This window comes from Vidua chalybeata, chromosome 1, assembly GCF_026979565.1.
Source record: "Vidua chalybeata isolate OUT-0048 chromosome 1, bVidCha1 merged haplotype, whole genome shotgun sequence".
Taxonomy (NCBI): domain Eukaryota; kingdom Metazoa; phylum Chordata; class Aves; order Passeriformes; family Viduidae; genus Vidua; species Vidua chalybeata.
Window position 1 is genome coordinate 57,103,393 of NC_071530.1, and position 26,449 is coordinate 57,129,841.

Here is a 26,449-nt window from a genome sequence, read left to right on the forward strand (position 1 = left end):
AAGGGGAAAAAAAAAGAAGATAGGTGTTTTTGGAGGTTTTTTCACAAACAGGATGGGACTGCTGGGATACATTCCTTGAGCTTTAATGCAGCATCAGCCTCATTACATGGTTAAGACAATAGAAAGATGGCAACAGCTCACGTACAACCAGCAGCAGCCAAAGATTTCTTTGTTACAGAGCATTTAAAAAGCTTTCTAGCCAATAGCATATTGCTAAAGTTTACAGACAATTGTTCTAGCCAATCACTAAAACCGCACATGTACGCCTGGTTCACACAATGCTTGCATGTATGCCTTCTATTAACAATAAACAATACACCATTATTAAGCTTAAAACCTTCTATTATCTTGCTAAGCATATTTTTCTCCAGTCTTGAGGTCTATCTTAGCCAAGCCTAAAACTCAAAAAAAAATCTTCTTACATTTGGTATTTCCCACCGATAGATTCTTCAAACATTACATTGAAGAGATGTTATGAAACTATTCACTGTCTCCTCTTCCTCCCTCCCTTGCTTTTGTAGCAGGATTTGCATCTGGGCAGAAACACTGTGATCATAAATCAGAATGGGCCTTAAACCATTAAAACTGCCCTGTTAAAACTGCTTTGGAGATAGAATCAGATACTGATTTGGAAAGACTTTGTTTTATACTGTGTGTTTAATTTTCTGTGCAAGTATTTACATTGATTTGTTTGTTTTAATGGATGAATTTTCATTCAATGTGGGCAAAGTGCTGATAGATATGTAAATCAGAGAACTGAGACTGTTCTCCTAGAAATGGCCCTTTCAGAGGTCCCTTGGCACTGCCTGCATTATCCATTTGAACCAAGACACTTCTGAAAAGTTATATGGAGTCTTCTGCCTCAACCAGCAAAGTTTTCTCATGGGAAATAAGTATCCAAGTATTGGAGACCCTAAATACAGAAAGAGGCTCTCTACTTTCTCGTTCATTTATTTTGTCCTGAATTCAAATGTTGAACTGCATTAAAGGAATGGCAGATCTTGTGACAAAGGAGTTTTCCTACAGGAGTTCATATGAAATAAGGTTTCTAGCTTGGGACATCTTTAAAGTCTCTTGCATCTTTCATCAATGGTACTTCATCAAGTCTGAGTGATCCTTGATCCCTCACTACTAGCATTAAATCAAGCAACTGCTGATTGGGTTCTTCATCAAGAACCCACCCACCCTCTATGCACTTCCCTTATTTGAGGCACCACACTTTAATCCAGTCTGTATGTTTTGTCTTGATTAACTTTTCATACCACTGTGAACTGAAAATGAAACAACTGCCTTATTTCAAAAGGATTTATTAACTGAGAAAAAACTTGAAGTTTTGCATAAGACACGTTATTGCCTGTTGTATTTTCATCCAGGAACCAATACATCTGAAAGTTTAATTGTGCAGCCTGCAGCTTTCATCCTTCCTGCAGCTCTAATCCAAAGGCATTTTCTCTAGAGAGAAAGCAGTAGCATTTTCTGGTGTTTGTTTATTTTTGTGGTTGTTTCTTTTTTTTTTTTTTTTTTTTGTGGTTTTTTTTTTTTTTTTTTAATACTTGCCATACAAGATAACTGACTGTACTTGGAATATGCATTTATTAGTTGAAAAGATGATGGCACTTGGCACTTCCAAGGGTGCTGAACACAGTTGCTTGTTATGTTCACTAGTATCTGTCAGAGCTCAAAAATTCTAAAATTCAGGCAATAAAATAATCTGTATAATTCTGAATTTCCAAATGCCAAAAAAAGTTGTTTATATAATCAAATATTACATGGGAAAAATGTGTTTATACAATGCTTCAATTGTTACTTGATCATGGTCTCAAAGCATATGTGCCTCTTCAGTTAAATTTGAAATGCACCCTGATAATACACTGGTGGGTGGTCTTGGTTTGGTTTTGGTTTTTTCCTCTTTCTTTTTTCTTGCTAAGAACCACTGAAAAAGTGATTACTTGAAAGGTTTTTAAAGCATTCTGTTTTAGAGAGTTTTTTTTCTCTTTCTTTTGCTTTCCATGGGAAAAAGTAATGCATTTCCCCACATAAATCAGTCATTTGATAAATAACTATCTTTGTATATATCCATTGAAATATCAATGAATAATATCTTACACGTATATAAAATCCAAAATAATGTGAAGCTGAGAAACCCATCACTAATATTTGCTTCTTTTGAAGATGCAAACAATAAACCATTGACAGAAACTTAAAAACAATTTTAATAGAAATATGTGATTGGATGAGCAGACATCCTGGCAGATGTGTTTGTTTTTACACATATCTGAGGTTGCTTGTTTGCAGTGCATGTGCATAGCATACATTTTTGAGATGTCACTAGTCACTTTGTTTGGAAAAGGTTAAATTAACAAAAAACAGGGGAACGACTACTGCTCTTGCTATGATTCTATAAATTTTTTTCAGCTTTTCCAGGGTGAGGCCTCCCACTATATGATGTGGCACTTCATGACTGTAATGTGGCAGATTAATCCATGTAGTTTGAGGGAAGGCTGAAGAAGAGAGCTCCAAAAATCAAAGTACAGCTGTGAGCACACGTTTTCAAAAAAAATGCAGTTTTAAATGATCCTGTGTTTGAGTGAATGGGAGGGTCTGTCTATTGCATTCACAAGTTAAAGATATTCTGTAGTTTCAGAATGACAGACCTTCCAGTGTTGAGTGGGAACAGAGAGGAAATACACATTCAGTTCTACTTAATTGTTTATAGTCTAAAGGTCATATTGGTCTTTGTTTTTTAGGATGCTGTTCTCCCCTATGTTAATTCTCTTCATGTTTATTCCCTCTTGCAGAGGAGGAGAAAACCAAATTAATCTGTGTTTTTCTATGCCTGAGTTAGGCATGTTATTTCACAAAGCCATTTATATTCAGGCATCTTGTGGACAAAATCCAAAATGAGCAATCTTCTTGACATTGACACCTACATTCCTGTCAATCATCAGAGCAGGAGAGAAACACATGACATTCCTTAACAAATTGTGGAGTTTGCTGAATTTGTGTGAAAAACATGGCATAGCCACTTCGCTTCAGGAGTTCTTGCTGGACAAAGGTGCATGTTACAATTCAAGCCCTACATTTTAAACTATTTTCATTACAATTTGCAGTGTAATGGTTCTGATCAAACCAGGAATCTTATGTCCTATATCTAGGAGAACTGTATACTGGTACCACCTGGCAGAGATTGAAAGACCTGATCCTGATTTCCTGTCCTGTGCCTGGAACAGCCAGGAAACCAATTCTTCTTGCCAAATAACAGACTTTTGCCTTTTGAGATGGCAGTACCTTACACACTGACCTAAATCAAATCAGTTCCTCACTGGAGACATCCAACACTGCCTTTTCTTCCCTTCCTAACTCTTCTTTTGTATGCAATCAACCTTGCCCTTTCTATCTTCTGGCTTTAGAGTTTCAGACTTTTTTCTTCTTTGGAGAAGAAAGTCTCATCTGGTTGAAACTTTGAATTTGTGACAGAAAAAGAAGCAAAAGGTGAGATTTTTATTATGTGCCCTTTTGTTTGTTATTAATTGTCCATGTCAGAGGGTTTTTCTTGATGAGTAGCCCCTTAAGTATAACTGAGTCTGTTAGAAGGATCCATGCAAAAAATCTTTTAAAAGGATGAATTTGATAAATGCTGGCAAAACTCAATTATATTAATATTTTAATTACATTATTTCTGCTTACATTACATCCTTATAATACTTTGGACAGTAAGTTTCTTACTTAACCAACCTTCTTCATATGTAATCTCAGACCACTGTTATCTTCTTTGTTAAAGGTTACTATTCTTGTTCCCTTCTGTCCTGGTTCAGGGCAAATCTGGGAGAGAACCCCCAAAGGCGTTCCTCTAGGAAGCAGATTCAGTCAGCCCCTCCCCCAAACGGTTTGGAAAAAATACCTCCTTGGAAAAAAGTGGAAAAAACTGTTTATTAAACAAGAAAACAAAAACAATATTAAACAATAAAACCTCTTGCTGCTCCAAAAGAGAGACAAACTCAGGAAGTCCCCTCCCTGGGTTGCAGCTTCGCTCACTGAGTCTCTCTTCAGTCCTTCCGGCACTGGAAATGCCACGGCCCAGGCCTGGCCCAGTGGGCCACAGGTGCGAGCTGTTGGTGCTCCTCTGGGTGTTCAGTCCAGAGCAGTTTTAAACAGGTCCAAAGAACAGGGAAAAAAACCCCACAGTCCAGGGAACTTCTTTGCCTTGGCTAGCTAAAACTAAGTAAAAGCAAAGAAGAGCTCTGTCCTGCCGTCTGTTCATCCACGGACAACACAGTCCAGGAGAAGGAATGTGGAAGAGTGAGTGCAGTTTCTGAAAACAAACTGCACGCTTCTTCTCCCCCGCTTCACTCTCAGAACAAGTCTTAAAGGTGCAAAACTTATTATTCAGCATAAACAGAACAGACGACTGGGGATAAAAGCATCATACAGTCAACCCAGAACATCTTCTAATTCAGCAAGTGTATATAGCCAAACAAGCAAAGCTGTCAAGATTTGAAAATCAGGAAAGAAATGAGATATCCAAAGGTCCAATGATTACAGTGCTTTTTATGTAGAGACAGGGATGTTTTCTATGGAGAGAAATTTTCTCTAGTCATTATTCTTTATAGGAGTGTGAACAATTTTTTTGACTGCATCTGGCTCTGCCTGGAAGCATCCAAGACGAAGTGTGGTTTTATAATAAATTATTCAAAGTAACTGATATCACTTCTGAACCATAATAACCTCTTCTGACTCTGTGGCAAGATTTTCTCTTCTTTTTACCTGATAATATGGTGTATATCACAACTAACCTTTGCTATTTTGGTTCTTCTGCGTGCAATCTTTATGCAACATGTTTAATAGGAGCAGCTGCTATGAAGGAAAACAGTGGTAGGAATGAATATTCTTATGAAGGAGTAGTTTGATTTACATTATGGTCTGTGAAAGAAAGCAAAATGTAATTACTTTACCAGTACTCATCTCTATAACCAAGCCAGCTTGTGTATTTTAATATTATCAAAATGGTTTAGTACATGCATTCAAAACATGGTGCCGGTAGAAATTTGAAAGCAATAGAATAATTCATAATGGGAAAGTTTTAAATGGTTGTATTTGTTTCTATCTAGATCTAGTAATTTCCTGCAGTGATCCTTTCAGAAAATACGGTGTGCTGGGCTCTGATGAACAATCTGAAAAGGAAATGTGCTGCTCATTGTGGAGCTGCAGTATTTCCACTCGTCTTCCTGACCTGTGAATAAAACCTGTTCAGAACAATGCAAGTGGGATGTTGAATGCAACACAGTAAGACTTGGGAAGCGAGTAAAACTTTATTCAGAGTTCTGGATGTTAAATTTATCCGAGAGTGTTGGGCCATTTTGGTGTAATAGAGTAGCTGGGCTTTGGTCAACATTAAAAAGCACTATTCTGACAATTGTCGGTTCCGTGTCTTGCATCTCTCTGAAAGAAACAAAATAAGTGAGGTCAAATGAAGTTGGTGGGGGAAGAACAACACCCGGCCCCCAACACTCAAAGAAAACCCCCAAAATCAACCAAATTACCACCACACACAACCCCTCCCTCCAACCCAAGTTCCCAGTCTCCCTGGCCCCCGCGGCGCTGCGCGGAGCACAGGACCCGCTGGGAGCGGAGCTCTGCGTGGAACAGGCGGTGAGAGCCGGGCGGGGAAAGGGAGGGAACAAGTCAAACGTAAATGAGGTGGAGTCAGCACAGCGGGCATACACTGAATGGGCAGTCGAGCTGAAGAGCGAGCGGGAAGCCTAATCTAACAACTATCGGGGAATTACTTTCTGCCTGGACGAAGTGAACTGTGGCCGTTCTTCATCTGGCTGGCTGTTTTGAGACAAGGGAGCCTGTGCTTCTTTCGCCGCAGACACTGGAACCCACTTTGCGGTGAAGTTCTAACACGCGAGGGAGAGTGGCGAGTGCTGGCAAATGAGGGCAATTGTTTTTCCTAAGGCTTTGCGTGGCGGGCCGGCGCGCCCCGCTGCCTCGATTCGGTGAGCCACAGGCAGTATGCGGCACGGAGGGAGGGAAGGACAATTTCGCACAGCCCCGCGGGGGAGCAGCTGTCACGATGGCTTCCATAGGTAGGTTTGTGGTTCCCTGCGCCCCTGTTTTGTGCGTTTTGCTAAGTCTGAAAACTCGTTTATGTGGATTGGTCTTGTGTTTGGCTGGTCGCGCTCGCCGCAGCGGCAGCGAAACGTGACCCCGGAAAAAGGGGAGGGCGGCCGGAATTCCCTAAAGCGAACCAGGCTCAGATAGGGGCCAAGGGGGCCGCTCCGCTGGCGGGGTGGGGAGCTGGGAGCACGCACGCAGCCTGCGGCCTGCTGCTGCGAGCTCTGTAGAAATTAAGTGGGAGGAAGAGTTACGCCTTTTGTAGTCATGTAACAACGTTGGGAGTCTGCCCAGAAACTGAGAAGGTTTGCAGACAAGGAGTTTTGTCAGTATGGGAGTTTTCTGCAGTCGCTGACAAAAGATTGAGGGCATGAGGCAGGGCTAGAGAGTTTTATCTAGCCACTGTCCTGCTGAAGAAGCCTTGCAATTTTTTGTGTGCCGTGGTGGGTCTTTTTCAAAGTAGAAGAAATGAGGGCTGCCTGGAGTATACATAATTTCTGTCCACGTAGAAAAAATTTGTCTAGGCTGAGTCTTTTTCCTCCCCTGAGGAAATTTTAGTAATGTTATAGCAGCACTGGATTTCTTTTCAAAAGCATGAAAGGTGTAAGATTTTGTTTCTGCTTTCTTGCTTAGTGAGAACACTTTGTTGTACCATTAGGACTGGAAGGGTAACTGGTCTAATTTGTGCATCTAAGACAAAGTGTATTTGTGTAATACATGTAAAACACTCTCTTACTTCAGTTCTGAATTTTCCATGAAAATATAATAGTCTTAGAGCAGCCAGATATTACATGCTACAGTGTACAGGATATAGCAGAATAAAGAGCCTGGTTCCTACTGCCTTAATGCAAACAGTTTTTCTATTGAAACAGTAGCAGCACATGGTTGGGTAAAAACTGCAACCCTAAAAGGAGAGTTACTGAATCACAGTTCTCGAGAGACAGACCAAGCAAAAAAATGCAAGACTTCTCAGTTCATGTGTTTTGTGAACAACACTGAAGATAAACTGAATTGAGTTTGTTTTTACCAGTTTCAATTTCAGGTTATTAAAAGCAGCCTTTGAAAAGTCAGTTTTTTCTGGTTTTAAAATAAAATGGTTTAGGTATACTGCTTGAAAATCAAAACACAACCCTCACTTTGTTATTCAGGCTGCAGTGAGCTGGGTTCAGCATTATGTTGCAGGCAAGTGATTGGAAAAGTGAACAGGTTGAAGATCGTCACATTTAGGCAGAATTTTTCTCACAGCAGAAGAACAGGACCAAAGTGAGAGTTTTGATAGAAGGTCCAAACATCATTTTGATTGCTTCCATTTGTTCTATGAGGCAAGTATGCCTCAAACATCAAAAGCTGCCTACTGGGACCTCTCTGGTTCCTCTTGGCACTGGGGAAATGGACTGAGACAGAAAAAGGGGAGTTTAAAACTCCTTCTTTCTCTCTCTTTTACCTTAGGAAAAGTATATAGGATCCTAATACAAAATAGAAAATGTCAGTGAGTCTTTGTGCTTGCTTCTCAGAAGTGTCAGAAAGTCAGGCTCAAGCTCTGTCCCTTCTTTCACTCAGTTTGGCCTCTCTACCTTCACCCTTGCCTCCTTGCCTTTGGCTTTGCAGTGTATCTCGTCAGTATACATGAGTGGCACTTTTCAGTTCAGCACAGACAGCTTAGACCTGCATCTGCTGACATTTCAAGTAATTTTAATGGATAATGAACTTGGCCGGTATTTTACTCTTTTCTTGAAAGGTGCTTGGTCTTTCAGTGCATTCTGCCTGAAAAAGTATTACTATTCACTGGAAGGTACAATTTGCATGTTTTTTAGGTTCTTTTTTTCTTCTCTAAAACTATTGCAATTTAATTTTATGGTTTGATGAAAATTGTCATATTCAGCAATGTGAATGCCTGAAATTCCATTGTGAGATGAACCATGATATGAATGGAGTTGTCTGTTTCTAAAGCCATTTTACTAATTTGCTGTGTAAAATTAGTGTGGACATGTTAATAATTGTGTTCTAATTGTTTTATTGGATTTTTTTTTTCACTACTGAGTGTACATGCTGAGTGTACTACTGCTGTATGTAGAGACAGAATAGGGGTACTCTTGTTTATGCGTTATGTACTGATAGTGATTTTCTCCTAAAGAGTGTTTTAATCACATTTTATGTTACATGTGATCTGGAAATCTTGAGGACATGCCTTTGCAGCTGATTTGCATTCCTAAGATGGCAAAGCTTGCCTAAAGTCAGTAGCACAGCATCTGCAAGATCTTTTAAAATACATGAAAAGACATATGTAACTGATGGCTTTAATCCTTGGGGAAGTTTCTTTTTTTCCCCTGGTACTCCTTGGGAGAATGAAATGAATTAGTATAAGAAAGTTGTTCAGAAAGTCATGATAAGGATTTTACTGCTTTCAAGATGCTGTATTGTTAATTCTGTTCAGCAAATAGGAGTTATTTGTATTTTGATGTTTGAATGAATGTATGATACCAAGTTACCTGTAAAACAGTCTACCTATTTTCTCAGAACAGAAGCCATATAGTGCAGGTCTTAGGGCTTTAGGGTGGAGTAAAGTGTGGTCTCGTAAATCATACTTTTGATTCTGATCAATGTGTCAGCCTATGGTTGCCTGGAGATAAGCTGACACCTGGCATAGCTTCAGAGGCTGCATATGGCTATTACTGGCAGGCTGTTATGGGAGCTAGGACTTGCAGAAGACAGGAATGTAGCAATACACTCCCACTTTTGTCATGAATCTTCCTGGTAGACCAGAGTCTCCACTGACTGTGGTGAAGTGCCAGACTTCTGCACCCAGTGCTGACTGGAGAAGACTCCTATGCTAAGGATGCTTTCTCAAGGGGCAACAGCTCTCTTTACAACTCTCTTTCGGGCATAAGGCAAGAATGACTTTTTTCTTAAATTCTGAATGAATCTTACAGGCTCCCAAAACACAGTGAACACTTTCTAAATGCACACAATCAATGATTACATGAAGTTAAAAAGCTTCAGTACTGTAATGTACATTACATTTAATTATTAGCAATTTGGGTTCTAATTGTTGAACATGTTTTTTCTTCCACCAAATAAATGTCTCTGAGAAATACTTCACTGCCTCTCCAGTTGTGCAGTTTTATTTCTGAAGTTGTCAGCCACTCCATTGTTGTATTTTCTGTATTATCCAAGCATGTAATACATATTCCATTGAGATTCTTCTCAGATGAAGCAACTAAAGCAGACCTTTTTATGTGCAGAGAGGCTAATGCCTGGATGCTAGAGCCACTGTCTTAATGACTTTCCCCAGGTTCAGCCTGACTGAATACTTGCAAAGAGGGTTGGTCTACTCAAAACAGGCATTAGCAGAATCTCCTAGCAATAGTAATTTTGTCTTTTCCTTCACAAACATGAAAAATCCTGTTACATTTTCTCTGCTTTGTATTGGTGGGTTTTCGGGATGTGTGGGAACCAAAGTTGACTCTGTGTTGGTACATAACATGTACTTCTTCTAAATGAGAAGTGGAGCTACTTACTTTGAATAGGAAAGCATGTACTGTGCAAAAGACACAATAAGTTATTCCATTGCCTGGTATCTGAAGTTATAAAAGACAAGACTTTAGGCTTCCTTTATTGATTTCCATGTATTCTGTGAAAAGGAAGGAGCAGTGTGACCAAAGTTGATGGGTTTCATATAAGGGAATAATTTGGGTCACTGTATTTTAGTGAGATTGAAAGCACAATGTAACAAGTTTAAAAGGTCAGAATTTCAGTAAAGTTAATACTTTGGCCAAAAGCAGGAGAGACTGTTGGTCTCTCTTACTATTTTTGGCACCTTTGTATTTGGAAAAGCAAGTGAGTGAAAGAGAAGATAGATAACCTGTAAGAATCTTAGAGTGCAAACAGACTTGGAAAAGCATTAGATTGTTATCTGGCTCAGGTGGGCCATTACTTAGTTCAGAGCCGTATTATTTTCTCTGTCCATTCAGCTTTTATACTAGCCTCAGATAGTTGTGAGGTAGTGAGCTCAGTGTTTTGGAAGCAGAATACTGACTTAAAGCTCCCTTTCCCCAGAAGATGTAACTGAGGATCTTTACTTGAGTTTTCAAGCTGATACAATCCACATTAACTAGCACCTTCTCGTGAAAAGGATTACGAAGTTTGAAATGCATGAGAACCTACTAAAAAGGTATGCTAGTGGATCTGGACCATAGTGTGAGTTAAGCTACTCTGGGGTTTTTCTTTTTCGGTAGGTTTTTTTTTTTGTGTGTGTGTGTATTTTTTTTTGTTTGTTTGTGGTTTTTGTTTTGTTTTTTGGGGTTTCATTTGTTTTTGGGGTTTTTTTTGGGGGGGTGTGTGTTCTCTGTTTCAATAGGTTTAGTAGATTAAAGTATGGGTTAATCTGTAAGATCGTACTTTATATGGCTGTGTCGTCGGCACACCCGGCAGTTTCTGCTTACAACTGGAAAAAGCCTGCAACTTCTACAGATTTAACCTTTTGCTGCCAAGTAGAAGAGTGAACTGGATATTTTTGTGCCTTGCATGTTGACACAATTACTATTCTTTTCTTTTTTTAATGTCATTTTTCAGTAGGGTATGGTGCAAAGAGTCCAGCTCCTTTTAAGGTCCTGCTGTTAAAGTTGATGATCAGTGATAGTAAACGTAGGTCTGACCTGGGTGCATGAAGAGATACAAACGTGAATGATCCTGGCTTTGTCATGTCACTTCTTGAAGTAAGGAGCTGCACTTTTACATTGTCAGTGTTTTCACAGCTATAAATGGCATGGTAGGGGCCTGAACCAAGAAGTACTGATGATTTGCTTTCTGTCAGATGTGCCAGGCTAGTTAATTCTGTAGAAACTATGAAATTGCAGAATTATTGATTCTGTGAGATAAAGGGTTAACACCTGACTGGTGAACTTTGCATCAATCAGAAGACATAGCTGAAATACCCAGACGGTTTGTTTTTAATTGAAGTAAAAATAAGGCTGCTTTCATGGGAAGTTCTTTTAAGATATACTTGTTTCTAGCCTGGGAAGAGTTATATCTAGTTTGTGTTTTTTCTGCATGTTTTACATGCCTGGCTGCCAGTAGCTTTTCACTCTATATTTTATACCTGTGAAAATGGAGTGTGAAAGGCATCTGTGAGCATGACAGTGATCGTTCCCTCAAGCTCTAAAGATAATAGCAACAATCCAAGACCTGAAACGGGGAAGAATCAAACTTTGGTCCCTTTATTCAAGCAAGTGCTGTGGAAGGCGTGGAATTTGCTGTGTAAATCTGTTGGACTAGCTTTTATGCACGTAGTTGAGCTGAGTGGGAGATTTTAAGCTATTTCAGAAGGAGTGCCCCTCCCCTCTTTGCCTTCAGACTCTTGGTAACTGGATTCCAGTGACTCCCCTATATAGTCTGGTATCAGGAGAACAGACACGGAGACATGAAAACAAGAAAGCATGTGTAGATAAGCTTGGGATTGTAATTCCTGTTCCTGTGGGGAATGCATTTAGAAGCAGAATCGTCTCAACCTGCAATGTAATTGGGAAGCATCCGTGCACGTTCATGTGCAGAGATGAGATGCCTGTTGCACTTGAGATACTTTGTCAAATACTGGTCTCTGGAGATTTATCAAAGTTGTGTTTCTGGGGAGGCTCTAGTAGTCTTCATAAGTACATCACTTTGACCAATATGGGTTTGTGCAGCCAGCTTTTCTGACTCTTATTTGCACCAGTATGAGGATGACTGTAAATGTAGCTGATCTGGTAAATACAGATTCAGATTTCTGTAGCTCTTCCACATGAAACATTTCTGCAGTATTTCCTTAAAGTTCACTTCTATGGCTGTTTTGAATATCATTAAAGTAATGGTGTAGTTAAAAGATAGTTTCTGTTAAAAGGCAGTTTTTCTGTTTCCCTCATCCAATTAAATGTTTACTCTGTTCAGTGTGTGCTGTGTGATGAATTCAGATGGTTTATAGTCAGGGCACTAGCATGAAGATTTTCTTGTCTCAGACATATCTTTTAGGTACCTTGTACACTCCTCATTCAAGTAACAGCAGAACCAAGCTCTGCCATGAATTGAAGGGAAAACAATATTCATTTTGACTTGTTTTCAGTGGCTTTTTACATTAGGAAGGTTTGCTTATGGAAAAGATGCATTAGTGTGATCTAAATTCTTTGTAGGAGTGGAATTATTCCCTGACTTCCTTGGTTTTGGGTTCTTTTTTTTTCCCCCTCCCTGATTCTTTGGAAGTGTATCAACTCAAGAGATAGTAATTAGAGATTGTTTCATCTGTGACTGTCTTACTGGGATTCAGTCCTGCCAGTGTTGAGGTCAGTAGGACTATTCAGGTGAATGAAGCTATTCAGATGCATGGGCATTTGTAGAATTAGAGTCTTCTGTCATGGAAAACAGTGTTGCTGAGCCTGGACCTCTGAATAGGTGTTGACTTTTTAATACTAAATACAGAATAATTAAATGTAATCGCCGTTAGAGCTTGACTGGTTATTTAAGTGTACCTCTGAAAAACAGCATGAAACTGTTCCTGTATAAAGCTCTGCAGTAGTAGCATTCACATCATTCCTCATCTAAATGCATCTGTTTTAGCTATATCCTGTAGTATTTATGTGCAGTATAATTAAGATGAACATATTTCTTATTTCAGTCAGTTTAGAAACCAGTTACTCTGGTGCTGTTTGCAGGCTATTAGGAAATAAAGGTTACAGTTGTTTTGCTTCTTTGGTGTGGACAAAGTTACACCTGAAAACTGTAGCTGCACAGGTGTCATGGTTTAAGCGCAGCCAGCTGCCAAGCTCAATGCAGTTGCTGGGCACTCTCCAACCCCCAGGATTAGGGAGACAATTGGAAGGGTAAAAGATAGAAAACTCATGGGTTGAGGTAAAAACAGCTTAAGAGGGAAAGCAAAAGCCCTATACACAAAAGCAACACAAAACAAGGAATTACTTTACTTCTTCCCATGGGCAGACAGATGTTCAGCTATCCCCAGGAGAGCAGAACCCATCACATGTAATGGTCACTTAGGAAGAAAAACACCATCACTCCAAATGTCCTTCCTGTCCTCCCCCCATTTTTTATACTGACTGTGATGTCATGTGGTCTGGACTATCCCTCTGGTCAGTAGGGGTCACCTGTCCTGGCTGTTTCCTCCCAACCTTCCCATGCACCTCCAACTGCTTTGCCAGTGCGGCACTATGAAAAGCAGAAAAGGCCTTGGCTCTGTGTAAGCCCTGCTCAGCAATAACAAAAATATTTCTGTATTATCATTACAGTGTTAAGCACAAATCCAAAAGATTCACATACTAGCCTCTGTGAAGAAAGTTAACTCTACCCTGGACAAAACCAGCACTACAGGTAAACCATGTGCTGCTAAACATTCAACTTCCAAAAGTTGTGTCCTTTTCTCATCCTTCATGAGCAGAAGGCACCTTCATGCTTTCGCATCAGGTTTATATACACAGTTATAATATACCCTTGAGCTTTCTTTTCTCCAGGCTGTACAGTCCCAGCTGTCCGAGGCTCAGCCCCTGCTCCTATGAAAGATGCTTCAGTCCCAGTGATGGTGTCTTTGTGACCTTGTGCTGGACTTGTTCAAGCAAATCCCTGTCTCTCATGTACTGAGGAGTCCATAAGTAGGCATAGAGCTTCATATGTAGCCTCTAATGCTAAGTGGGGAGGAAGGATCACTTCCCTTGACCTGCTGGCAGGACTTTGTGATGCAAGCCGGAGTACTATTACCCACCTTTGACATGGAGTTGTATTGCTGGCTCATGGTCAGCTTATTGTCCATGAGAACCACCAAGTCCTTCTCCACAGAACTGTCTCCAGCCAGTCAGCCCCCAGCATGTGCTAGTGCCACGGATTATTCCTTCTCAGTTGCAGGAGTTTGTATTTCTTCTTGTTGAACTTAAGATTCCTTTTTTCCCATTTCTCACATGTATGAACAGCAGCACAAACATCTGGTTTGTCAATGACTCCTCACAGTTTTCTGTTGTCTGCAAAACTTGCTGATGAAACTTCATCCCATTATCAGTGTTATCAATGAAGGATGTTGAAGACTATTGCTCCTTGTATCAGCCCCAGGGTATAATGCTATGGCTTGCCTTCCAGTGAACTTGCTGCAGCTGATCACAAGCCTCTGCGTCCAGATATTCAGGCAGTTTTTATTAGATCTCACTTCCACTTATCAAACCCTTGTTTTATCAGTGTGTTTATGAGGATATTACTGAAGACCAAGATAAAAACCTTACTAAAGAGGAGGAACATCCACTGCTTTTCCCTTAGCCACTAAGCTACTTGGTTTACTGAAGAAAGTGATCTCAGTGGATATGCACAATTCCCCTTTTGTAAATTCATGCTGACAACTCTCAATCCTTTTTCTGACATGTGTTTGGAAGTGGTTTCCAGGGTTCCAGTTGCTCCATCACCTTTCCAGAGACTGGGGATAGGTTAACCAAGCCTGCAATTCCCTGGATCATCCTTAATACCTTTCTTGGAGGAATGAGTGATACTTCCTCCCTACTTGTTCTTAAGAATGTCTCCCAGCCATTGAGACCTTTTAAAGATTATTGAGAATGGTCTTGAAGGGTATCAACTAGCTCCCTCAGCTCTCGTGTGTTCAACCTCTCAGTCCTCAATGGATTCAAATATGTCCAGTTTGTTTTAGTTCTCCTTTGCTTAGTCCTCCTCCACTGAGGGTATGTTTTGATCAAGTTTTTTCCCATGGTCTCAGGGGCTTGAGGTTCCCAAAGTCCTGTCTCACTGATAAAGACTGATATGAAGAAGGTTGTACCTCAGTGTCATCTGTGTCCTTATACACCAGGTCCCCTGCCCCATTCAGCAAGTGGGCCCCACGCTGAGACCCTCTAGCTTGCTACTACCACCCCCTGTTCCCTCCGTCATGCTTTCTTAACCAGAAGGACCCTTTCTCCCTGGAAGTGACTTCCTTCCCCCCACCCCCAGCAATGACATGAGGTGGTATACAATAACTCCAGGTCCTGGCTGTGCCCCCTAAGGCATACTGCAAAAATTAACTCTGTCATGGCTGGGACCAGGACACACAGTTTTCTACTGGTATTTTAAGTGCAAATGGTGCACTTGACTAGACATACCTGATTAACACTGTGGACTGTGAAATGCAAAGCATCTTGGAACAAACAGTCCATTCTCATCTTCAGGGTTAGAGAATGTATTCTGGAGAACTGATCAAACAGTTTAAGTGTAGCAATTCTGTAATCTCTATTCCCTCTGCTATTTGACCTGCTGGATGTTTTCAGCAATCAACATAATTTTGTGAAATAATATCTACTGCACAAGCAAACAAAAAACCTTCCTTATAATCTTATTAAGAGAAAACTAAACTATTTTATGAGTACTTTTTTCAGTACAAGGTTCATAAAAATGCATGTTGTTTTTAAATTTGCATTTACTTTGTTTTCTTTGCTGCAGAATCTCAGAGTTACATGGAAGCCATAAAACTCTCTGTGGTGATGTCTGATGGCACCGTGGGCACAAACTCTTCTTTGCTGAGGGCCAACATGCAGACTGATCCCTCCTTTCAGCGCTGTTTTGCATCTTCATGTACTCTGGGAAATAGCAGTCCTATCCCAGGGGCAGAAAGGTAGGAAAAGATTCACTTACATTATTGTTTAGTTCTCATAATGATAGTTCCCAGCCAAGGCGTTATGCTTACATCTTCCCTGCAGACCATTTTCTAAGAACTTTGAGGTGGGTTGTAACTGCAACTCTGGCTACAGAGAGTGGTACACAACTTTCCCAGGCATTGTCCTGGGGAAAGCTCTGAGAAGATCAGAGAAAGGAATGAGAAATAATTTTTATCTTCACTTGCTGTACTTGTTATTGTAAACATGTAAAATGTGTTATAGAGATTTGTTTACCAAAGAGTGATTTCTTAATTGGACAATAGTAATAGTGTTTAGTTTCAAAGACCAATCTAGTCTGTCAGTATCAGACTGTCTGCAAAGGCGATAAGTTTCTTACTTAGTATAGTATAGTGTAGTATAATAAAGTGAATGATCAACCTTCTAGAATCATAGAGTCAATGCTAATTATTACCCCATCAAGGACATCATGCTATGACAGTGGGTTGTGACCAATGTTGGTTTCCATCGGCTGGATTTTAACACATACACAGGTGTTACTTTTATGTGATGGACACAATTAGCTTTGAAGATAAGTGAGAAGACAAACATAAATAGAATTTTATAGCTCAGTTATGTTATTTGTCCTAACGCAAGCTCATATATATTTTTCTGTGTGCTTGACTGGCGTCTCTGATGTTTAACTTGAAAATTCACATTGCAGTAAGCTGTATATGAGAAAAAGGGAGCACTCTTCTCACTGCAGACATATGTTTTTAGTCAGTAAAATGTCAGTAGATATGCTTTGGTAGTTCATAGCTGATTACCTTTCAATGGATCAGCAGGCTTAGAAATTTTATTATTTTATAATTACGTTGTGGTAAACATGTAGGGCTCTAGACAACTGGGTGAATAGTATAAATTTACAAAGCAGTTCTTGTACAAAGGAGCTTACAGCATAAGCTAAGAAATTGCAAGAAACAGTAAACAAACAAGGAGTCCCTAGTTACTGTTTGAACGTTCAGAAGACCATAAAAGTGCATGATCAGTCATTAGCTGTGCACTATATTTACTCAATGGACAAGGTGGTACATTAGACCTGAAGAAGTTACCTTCTCTATCGCTCTTCAAAAGCATTCCTTTCTGGTTAATAGTCCTATTCTTGTTTTTGGCTATTTGGCTCCTTTTTCACAGTAAGTATTTGGGAATACTTCTGGTTGGAGTGTCAGAGTGTTAGTACTTCAAGTATGTCATTACCTATTTATCTTTTATTTATCTTCCAATCTAATTGGTTTCATTTTCAGTTAGTACTAAGACTGTGACAGAATGTTTTGGTTTTGTGATAATGCATGTGAACCTTAAGATGGAACAAAATAATGTTGGTATTTGCTGCAGAGGAGGCAGTGTACAATTACAAGTGCATATGTATTAAAAGTTTATCAGGCAGTTCAGTCATTATCAAGTTTACATTCCTACTTCAGACTTTATCTAGAAAATCTTGTTAACTTCTTTCTAAATATTTTTTCTATATTTTTTTTATTTCACCTAGAAGATAGCTACAGCTCTAGAGGTTTATTTCTGCAGCAATGTCTTCTTCAATTTGCTTACCTTCCATATTTTTTAATGGCCTTTCTAATTTGAGCTGTTTAAATCTACTGGCATTAATTTTCACAACTCCCTTTAAAAAAAAATCCTTTTTTTTTTTTTTTTTAATATGTCTCTTATGTCAGATTTTTATCTTTGCATTTCACAATGAGTTTTTTCTCTCTGGATTTGGTAATATTAGTAATATTTTCCAGATACTGCCTGAGGGCATTTGATTTTTAGAAGCAAGGAGACAGCTTAAACTTTTATTAAATGATTTTATCAGATGCTTAGTTTCTTTTTGTTTGGAAGGACTTTTTTTTTTTTTTAACTTGAACAGGTAGAATTGCTACCCAGTAGAAAAACAGAATGTTTACTGTTGAAATATTTAATTCTATAAATCAGAATTTTTCCACTGTCAAATAAATTAACCAGTGGACCTGCCTCCTTTTTTTTTTTTTTTTTTTTTTTAATATAAATTGTATTGAAATAGATCTGGTCCACAAGTTATTCCTTGTGAACTGTGTTCTTACCATTATCGTAGTTACTGGTTTGTTGTATGATGGTGCATAACCACCTCCTCAGCCCATTTATTTTCATTTTTATTCTGGTGAGCATAAGACACTCTGCATGTAAGAACTGGTATGGCTGTGTCATATTTCTTCCATAAACCTCTACCTCTATGCAGCTTTGGCATAAGAGATTGTTGCCTCCTACTGTTATTTTTTAGGTAGCACTTTAGCTCATCAAGACCACTGTATATGAAGCAATGCTGCAAACAGCCTCACTAAACTGATTCATGTTAAAATTAACCCCCTCAAACAGGGAGAAGTATTTTTAGCTGTCATTAATTTCATGGAATGGTTTACAGTGCAAACTCAGAAACTATCCCATCCACATGGCTAGGCGGAGGATGAGATAAGACATAGCATAATGATGTACATTGAAGAAGTTATTGGTTAGGGTAAGGTTGGAATCTGATCCAGCTGCATTACCTGGTCCAGCATGTTTTCGAAGAGCACCCTGAGATTTTTGTCCTGAGTGTGATGTTTCATTTCTTTCAATGACTACTGAAGTACGGGTTTTACAGTACATTTTAAGGGAATTATGTGGCTGGTGTTTTATTTTTGTGTTCAATTTTTAGCTTTTTTTTTTTTGACAGCTCTTCTGCAGCAGAATATAATGAAAAATATCATGAAAACAGCTCTAAAGCTTCCCTGTCAACCCAGTTTTCAATGGGAAACACCAGGCAGCCAGGAGGTTACCTTGTGCCCTCTGAATTTTCAAGTGCTGTGGAGGATGTCTCTCTCCTGTCTCATTTCCAAACTCCAGGAATGCAAGTTGTCACCCTGAGCAGCCTGGAGAATTCACCAGCAGAGCCACACCAAGAACATGGTATCAGCAGCAGTGCCCATGCCTACCTGAGCTACAGCGCAGGTACCAGGGACAGTAGCTCCCCCCAAGAGCAGACACAAGCTACTTACATAGCCAGTGCTAGCACATCTAAAACGCTGAGCTCATCAGTGGCAAGTGCTGATGACAATGACTTTTTGACACAAAACTTTCTTACCGTGGCCTCTGGACCCAACAGCCAGAACAGTGCAGTTCTGCATCACCATGGAGGGAACCTACATGCTCAACCGCCTCTTCCAGAGAAGAAGAGGTCCTCTGAAGGAGAACGTTCCTTTGCCTCTGTGTCACCTTCTTCAAGCGGCTTCTCTAGCCCTCACAGTGGAAGCACAATCAGCATTCCCTTCCCAAATGTCCTCCCAGATTTCTCAAAAATGTTAAGCCCTTCCCCAGTGCCAGGTAGGTTCTGTATCAGAGAAATGCAAAATACATTAGATTTTATATGAGTTTATGAAAAGAATTGGGGGGGGTTTAAAAGTGGAGAGGGAAAAAAAAAAAAGTAGTGGAATGAGAATGGCACAGAGGACTTAAATGTTTGCAGTAAATGGTGCCAGTTCACTGTCTTTGCATGCATTATTCAGGAAACAAGGCTTCAGATTTCTTCTTTTGCTTCCTAGAAGTCAGCCATTGGGCAGCCTACCTTTTCAGCTGTCAGACTACAATGGACCTGCATTGAGTGTTGAGTCCAATTTCATTTAAAAAGGGCTGGCTTCTCTCTACACCTTTTAGAGTTGTGCCAAGAAAAGTAAAAGATGTACATGAGTGTTCATTGGGCCCTATTGAGAAGTTTGTATTTAATGCATCTTTATAACTAAAATAAATATTTTAATATTTTATAGATTTTGCGAAAAGAAACATCGAACATGCTTTCAGAATCTTAGTATATGTTATTATATTTGCTAGTTCTAAAGCAGCTCAGTTTCTCTAAACTGTCCTAATGATGAGTTTTTTGAGTAATCATGGTGATTGGAAGTTGGAAAGAAAAGTAAAAACGATTTTGTATTTTAAAAAATTCTTGACTTTTTTTTCCCTTTTATTTCACAGAAAACACAGCTGATAAACATCTGACCGTAAAATTTGTTCAGGACACATCCAAGTTCTGGTATAAGCCGGATATTTCAAGAGAACAAGGTATATCAATTGATAAATATTCTGACATATCCGTTCATAGAAAAGCTAGTTGGTAAAGTCTTGATTTTAAATACATACCTGATCTCTAAAAGAAATATAAAACCTAGAAGGGCCACAGACAACCCCTCTTGTTTCTTTTGTTGAAAGGCTGAATTTGAGTGCGGAGTGCTGAAAAATATTCAGTCAATCAAACAAATTATTAGTCTAACTGAATAAACTATGAAGTAATATAAGTCTACCTGTGGTAGCTGCTGCAAATGCTCTTTGATGTGAAGCTGCAGATTTTCAAATGGCAGATATGCATGAAACAACACCAAATGGCTGTCTGCTTTTTGAAACTTTTGAGTACAAGTGTGCTTTTCTGACATGATCTCAGAATAATTCATTAGTTAGGTCACCACAAAGGCATCCTCACCCACCAGTCATTTTGTCGCCTGAATTTCACTGTCAAGCGACATACCTTATTTCTTAAAGGTCACTACCATGGAACAACATCTTTGTGATGTATGATGCAGATACAGTACTTTTATATGTAGATGTATTATTGAGTGAACTGAAGAAAGCTTTTATTACTTACGTGAAAATTAATAATTATGAGAACCAGGAGTACTGCATCTGGCATACAGGAAAGACATAGACAGACCTGTTGGAACGAGTACAGAGGAGGGCCACCAAGTCGATTAGAGGGATGGAGTACGTTTCTTATGAGGAAAGGCTGAGAGAATTGAGATTTTTCAGTCTGGAGAAAGAAATTCTCCAGACTGAATTCAGAGTGACCTAATTGCAGCCTTCCAGTACCTGAGGGGAGCCTATAATAAGAAATATGGAGAGGGACTTTTTAGAAGAACATGTAGTGGTGACAGGGCAAGGTGAAATGGTTTCATACTGAAAGTAGGTTTAGATTAAGTATTAGAAAAAAATTCTTTACTGTGCGGGTGGTGAGGCACTGGAAGAGACTGCCCAGAGCAGCTGTGATGCCCTCCATCTGTGGAAATGTTCAAGACCAGGCTGGATGTGGCTCTGGTGTAATTAAAGTTGTCTCTGTTCATGGCAGGAGCACTGGAAGTAGATGATCTTAAAGGATCATTCCAATCCAGGCCATTCTTCCATGATTCTATGAACTTACACACTGTCCCTCCAGCAGTATGTATACAAGCATGCTGGGTGCTTGTTACAATCCACTAATCATAGAGGAGCAAAGTGAGCTCTCTGTGGATTCCAGACAGAAACTTCAGGTTTGAATATTCTGTGAAATGAGACTAAAACCAAACAAGATTAAATGTTGATACCAAAAAATTGATATATTTTCTTTAACAGTGAAAGAGAAAGAAATAGAAGAAGAGGTTGTGGGGGGAAAGGAAGAGTGACAGGAACAGATTAAGTAGAAATATATCATCCCTCTGTGGGTCCCAAGATTAATACAAGTTGGGCCAGGTGGGAGTGCCCAGGTACCTCCCCTGAAGTTTGATACTCACTCTTGCAAGACTCTGAATTGGTTTCATCACTTTGCATCGTGTATAGTGCTGTGGTGCAGGGCCTCAGGAATGAGTCTGGGGAGTGCTTTAGGGGTCTTTGTTGGATTATGACATTCCTCAGCTGCCCCTCATGTGAGTGTTGTGTGGATGTGGCTTTCCCAGAGTGGGGGGTTTTACAGCTGAGCCACTTTGTGTAAAGGAGGGTGGATGTTCACTGCCTCTGACCAGAGGTCATGACATATACCCAAAACTATCCTCCTCCCCCCTTGGTTGGGGAGGAGTCTGTGCAAACCTGGTTGCAGATAAGCCTGTGGGCTATGGCCTCCACCCTGAAGCCAGCTGGGGATGATTTTCAGGACAGCTGCTGAGCTTGGCCCTCCTGTGAATGCATCCTTCTTCCCCAGCCTTATCAATTTCTTCGCAAACCTGAGATGATTGAAAAACAGTGTCACTTCTATCTTATCTTAAGCTCTTTTAGGTGGCTTAACTCACAGTTCAGGGTTTCAGTCAGGAGGTCCATTCAGGGTGGGGTGAGCTTCGGTGGTGCAGCTTCGTTGCTGTAGCTTCGTCATACACTTTTGCCATAATGGGCAAAACTTCTTTACAAAAGTCTTTCAGCCATGAAACTATATAATTTCAGTCTCTGACAGTGATTTCCAAATGCAGTTCGTCTGACTGTGCTTGTGTTATTACTGTAATACTCAGCTATAGTGAATTATGATTAATGAGATAAAGCAGAATTTTAAACTGGGATTTTTTAAAATGTGGTTGTCAGGAAAAATCACTAACTAGTTCTGCATTGAGAAGGATATTCATACTAAACCAAAATAGTGTGAACTTCAGCTATTGGAAAATGATGAATTGCTATGTCTGTCTAGTTATTAGGTTCTCAGATGGTGAGGGTGTTCTTTTGTAGTGGTAAATATGATGCCAGGGGAACAAAGATCACAGAAAACAGAACATTCATTCATTTCTGGATGATACTTTGCTGGTCTTTTCACTCCAGTCCCCTTCACGTTATCTACTCACCACCCATAATGAGAGTCTTTAAATATGCAGAAAAGTACCTCATGTTATGTGTGTCTGGTGAGGGAAGTAGATATAAAGCAATTTTAAACCTGACTGCTTGAACAAATGAAACAACAGTCTTCCCAACCTTTTAATATGTCTCTTTTCATCTTTTAAATAGAACTTCTTTAAAAAATGTTTTAAGGTACTCCTACTGATTTTTTTTTATCTTCTTTCCCCTGTGTTTAATAGACTGCTCCTGTGACAAATTATTACTGTATCCCTTTGTATTTAGAAGTGCTATGTACTGCTTAATTGCAGGGGTTTGTGTATTCATCCTTATCCTTTCAAGACATATTGTTGTGGAAAGAGGTTCTTTCTTTTGCCACGTGACACATGAAGAGAATAGAATGCATACATGTTTGCTTTACTTGCTTTGACAAGACAAAAGAGAGAATTATGTCTGCATTTTCCTGATTTTTTTTTTTACTTCCCCTTTTTTCATGAAAATAACTTTTGCTTTGTAAACATTGCTCAGTCCTTGCAAAACATGCCTTTGTGCCCCATATGCATAATATCCATTTTCTGTATGAACAGTCATACATTATTAAGGAGTTAATTAAGGAGTCCAGCATCAAATTTGGGCTCTTTCTATTGTTTCTCTGAAGGCATACTGATGATTGGAAATTCTAGAAACGAAGTATACTGGTATACACAAGTGTTTCTAAAACTTGTATGGGGGAGGAAAGAAAGCAAAGTACAAAGATTTTATTAAGATAAATCATTAGATTAACTTTTTGTCTGTTTTCAAAATAAGTTTACTAGATTTCAAAGTCTGCAACTGACTTGTGCAAAGTAGCAGCAATTTCCCTTTTGCAAGTGTTTCCTTTTGGAGAGGTCTTCATATTGCACTTTCAGAAGAGATCCAAAATACAGATGAAAAATACTTCAAAGAGCAAAATATACACTTACATTCCTTCCTCTGCTTTAAAACTCCTAAGGCAGTAAGGTAGCTTTGCAGGGACAAAAACTTGGTGGATGAGAATGCATCTGTTCTGCCTGTTGAGGCTGAATAGGAAGTGAAAAACAGTGCTGTCTAGTCAGTGTGGCAATCTTTTAACAAATTGACAAAATACAAGCAGAAGTAGACTTGCTCTTGCACTGGTTGTAGGAATTCTGGTGGGATCTGAACACTCCTCTTAATTTAAAAACCAGTAAAAATCAGGGTTCTGTACTTCAGGATTCTTTTAAAATAAGTATCTGTGAGATTTGGACAAGGTGTTTCCTCTTAGGTCCCCCAAATATGCTTGATTGTGTTTTGTTGTATAGCAATGAGGATAGAGAAAAAGATCTTACTTCTTCTGGTGTCCTATTCATTATACATTTGTACTACTGTACTTTTTGAGTGTGTGCATTGTTCTTAAACTGTTTTTTGAGTTTTGTCTCTTTTCTGGAATCCCTTGCAGCCATTGCTGTTCTCAAGGAAAAGGAACCTGGGGCTTTCATTGTTCGAGACAGTCATTCTTTCCGGGGAGCCTATGGCCTGGCAATGAAAGTTGCCACACCACCTCCTTCTGTGCTACAGTTAAAGAAAGGTACTTCTATATGTTATTTAAAAAGCTATACATAGTTGGTAGTCCTTATTTGTGGGTAGCAATCTGTTGGAATCTTCCCCTCATCTCATAAGTGCAGCTTGAATTGCAGGTTATATTTGATGTGTTGTTAAATGAGACTGGATACAATGCCTGTTATACTGTATGGTTTCACCATGATTTCTTTTGTGGCTGTGCATGTGTTGTACCTCATCAACGTAACAAAATTCAATGTCATCTCAGCAATTGGTCTTCCCTAGCAATCAGAAGTTTGCATTTGATTCACAGGCTACAATGTAAAGTTTTCACTCGGCTGGAGGGCTGAATATTTTTTATCCCAAAGTTTTGTTTTGAGACAGTTCTATTTCAGATATAAATCTGAAGAGATTCTTAAGGATAATTGTTCAAAAGAAGTGGTGATTTATATATCTACTCTGTCAGCTCTAGTCCCTCCATATATAACTCATGCCTGACAGTTGTGAAACATAAAGTGAGCAGAACATGCAGAAATCATTAATTGGTATATGGAAACTCAGCAGCCAATATCTGTAGTGTTCTTGGTTCCATTTGTACTACTGCAAGGTTAGTGGAGTGGTTTTTATTGCTGCTGTCTTTGTTTTAAAAAGCTTATTATGTTTCATTAGTACATAATGACTGGTGAGGTAGGCAATTAAGATTACAGTAAAGCATTTATTCTTAGTGCTGTTTTTATGGGAGTATGGTTTTGGCTGATTTTGTTTGTTTTTTTGTTTGGCTGTTGGTTTGGATTTGCTTACTCTGCAGCAACTTTAGCAGTTCAACTCTATCACAGTAACAATTTGAATCTGTTTTAGTCTCGTGTCTTGAAACAATTTTTAATAACAATTTGCCATGTAGTCCTTTTTGTTGCCAATAAACATCAGCAGAACCACTCCAATGACTTAAAAAGTGTAGGCGTACTGGGGTGATGATAACAACAACTAGGAGACAAATTGAAAGTGGCTTGTAAGGTGTTTTTAGTAGACTTTTCTTATAATCATTGGTAAAGTCCAGGAAGACATGAAAGCTCAAACTCTGCCAGTCTTTAAGAGACAGTTTATGTTAGTAGTAGTAAGACTAGCGTTCTTCCACTTCTCGCTTCATGATACTTAGCTTTTTTTGTTTCCACTGTTTAATCCCAGAAGGCACAGATGGTTCCGTCTTGTTCCAGGCTTTCCCTCCCCACATATCTTGTAGTCATTTATTTTTCATTTGGTGGGAGCATAACAGCTGTTTGAAAAAGTGATCAGTGCAATATTTGCTTGCATAGAAGTTTCTGCTATCCATATTAATGCAGTCATCTGTATTGGCCTGAAAGTCAACCCTTGAGGTGTTTCCTGATAGATCAAAGGAACACCTGTTTGTAGCTCTTTTGTTAAGGTTTGAATGGTTTGATAGCTTTGTCCTGTTGGTATGAAATAACCTTTTAACTATTTGGAGAAGGATTAATTTTGTAGTCAGGTATGAAATACTGTGAATCCATCTTCCAAGAAATATTTGTCTTAATTATATGTCTGCGTATATATGTACATGTTTAAAAGAATGATAAATCTCGAGGGAATTTTTACATGTCTCTTGGGCTTTGAATCTCCTCTTTTAATCCACCTTTACAGTTTTGGTTTGTTTTAGATTCCTGAGATTAAAACTGTCTTAAAATCTAGTGAAACCTTAGTGTTTCATGTAAATGTTTGTTTTCAGGAGCAGAGACATAGCACAAAACTGCAGACATTTGGAAACATAAAAATGCACTGAGAGAATTGCCATCATTACTTTTGTGTAGCTTAATCTACTCTTAATCTGGGGAACTTCTAGAAATGGGAATATTTTTTTCATACTTCTCTTTCTTGTCACTTTGGATACAAGTTCTTTTAATGGGCAAATGCATCAAAATTTCTAACTATTCATTTTCCAAATTTCTGTTCCTGTCTGTAGCTGGGACCATATTTGGACATTTTTGGACACCAGTGTATATTTGGATGTCAGTCACTTAAGAATATAAAACCATTTCCTCTGGCTGTCTAAAAGTGAGCTGTCTGCTTATTTGTTTTTTGAAAAACAAACTTTCAAATACATCTTGTAACTTGCAGAGTAGGTCTAATTGTATTCTTTGGATTTTGTATATAAAACATTTGGTAGTAATGTGGAAAAACTGCTTCATAAAGACCTAGTTTGTGAGAGTTGTCTGTTAATTGCTTCTTTTCATGAACTTTCTTTTTCAACATAGTTGGAGATTTGTCAAATGAACTTGTAAGGCATTTTCTGATTGAGTGTACTCAGAAGGGGGTACGCTTGAAAGGATGCCCGAATGAACCATATTTTGGTAAGTACTGTGCATCACAGGGACTGAGAAGATGGAAACAGTTGGCATTGCAAGTGCTGACTTGGGTAGAATACAAATGAGAGACTACTTTGAGTCCTGGTGACTTCCGTAGGTACCCATTCCAAGGTTCCAGGAGCTTTTTACACATTTACCTTAAGCAGATGTGCAGGGCACTCTAGCATAGATGCACATGACCAG

At 39.1% G+C, this 26,449-nt stretch overlaps 1 protein-coding gene across 1 annotated transcript in view; it reads left to right on the forward strand.

The window, feature by feature from the left end:
* TNS3 (tensin 3) overlaps positions 1–26,449 on the forward strand; it is a 134,817-nt gene that overhangs the window by 93,153 nt on the left and 15,215 nt on the right. Inside the window, exons 19-23 of the mRNA XM_053958255.1 lie at positions 15,562–15,733; positions 18,460–19,106; positions 19,752–19,838; positions 23,788–23,916; positions 26,156–26,251. Of these exons, the coding sequence (XP_053814230.1) occupies positions 15,562–15,733; positions 18,460–19,106; positions 19,752–19,838; positions 23,788–23,916; positions 26,156–26,251 (1,131 nt within the window). The remainder of the gene's footprint in view (positions 1–15,561; positions 15,734–18,459; positions 19,107–19,751; positions 19,839–23,787; positions 23,917–26,155; positions 26,252–26,449) is intronic.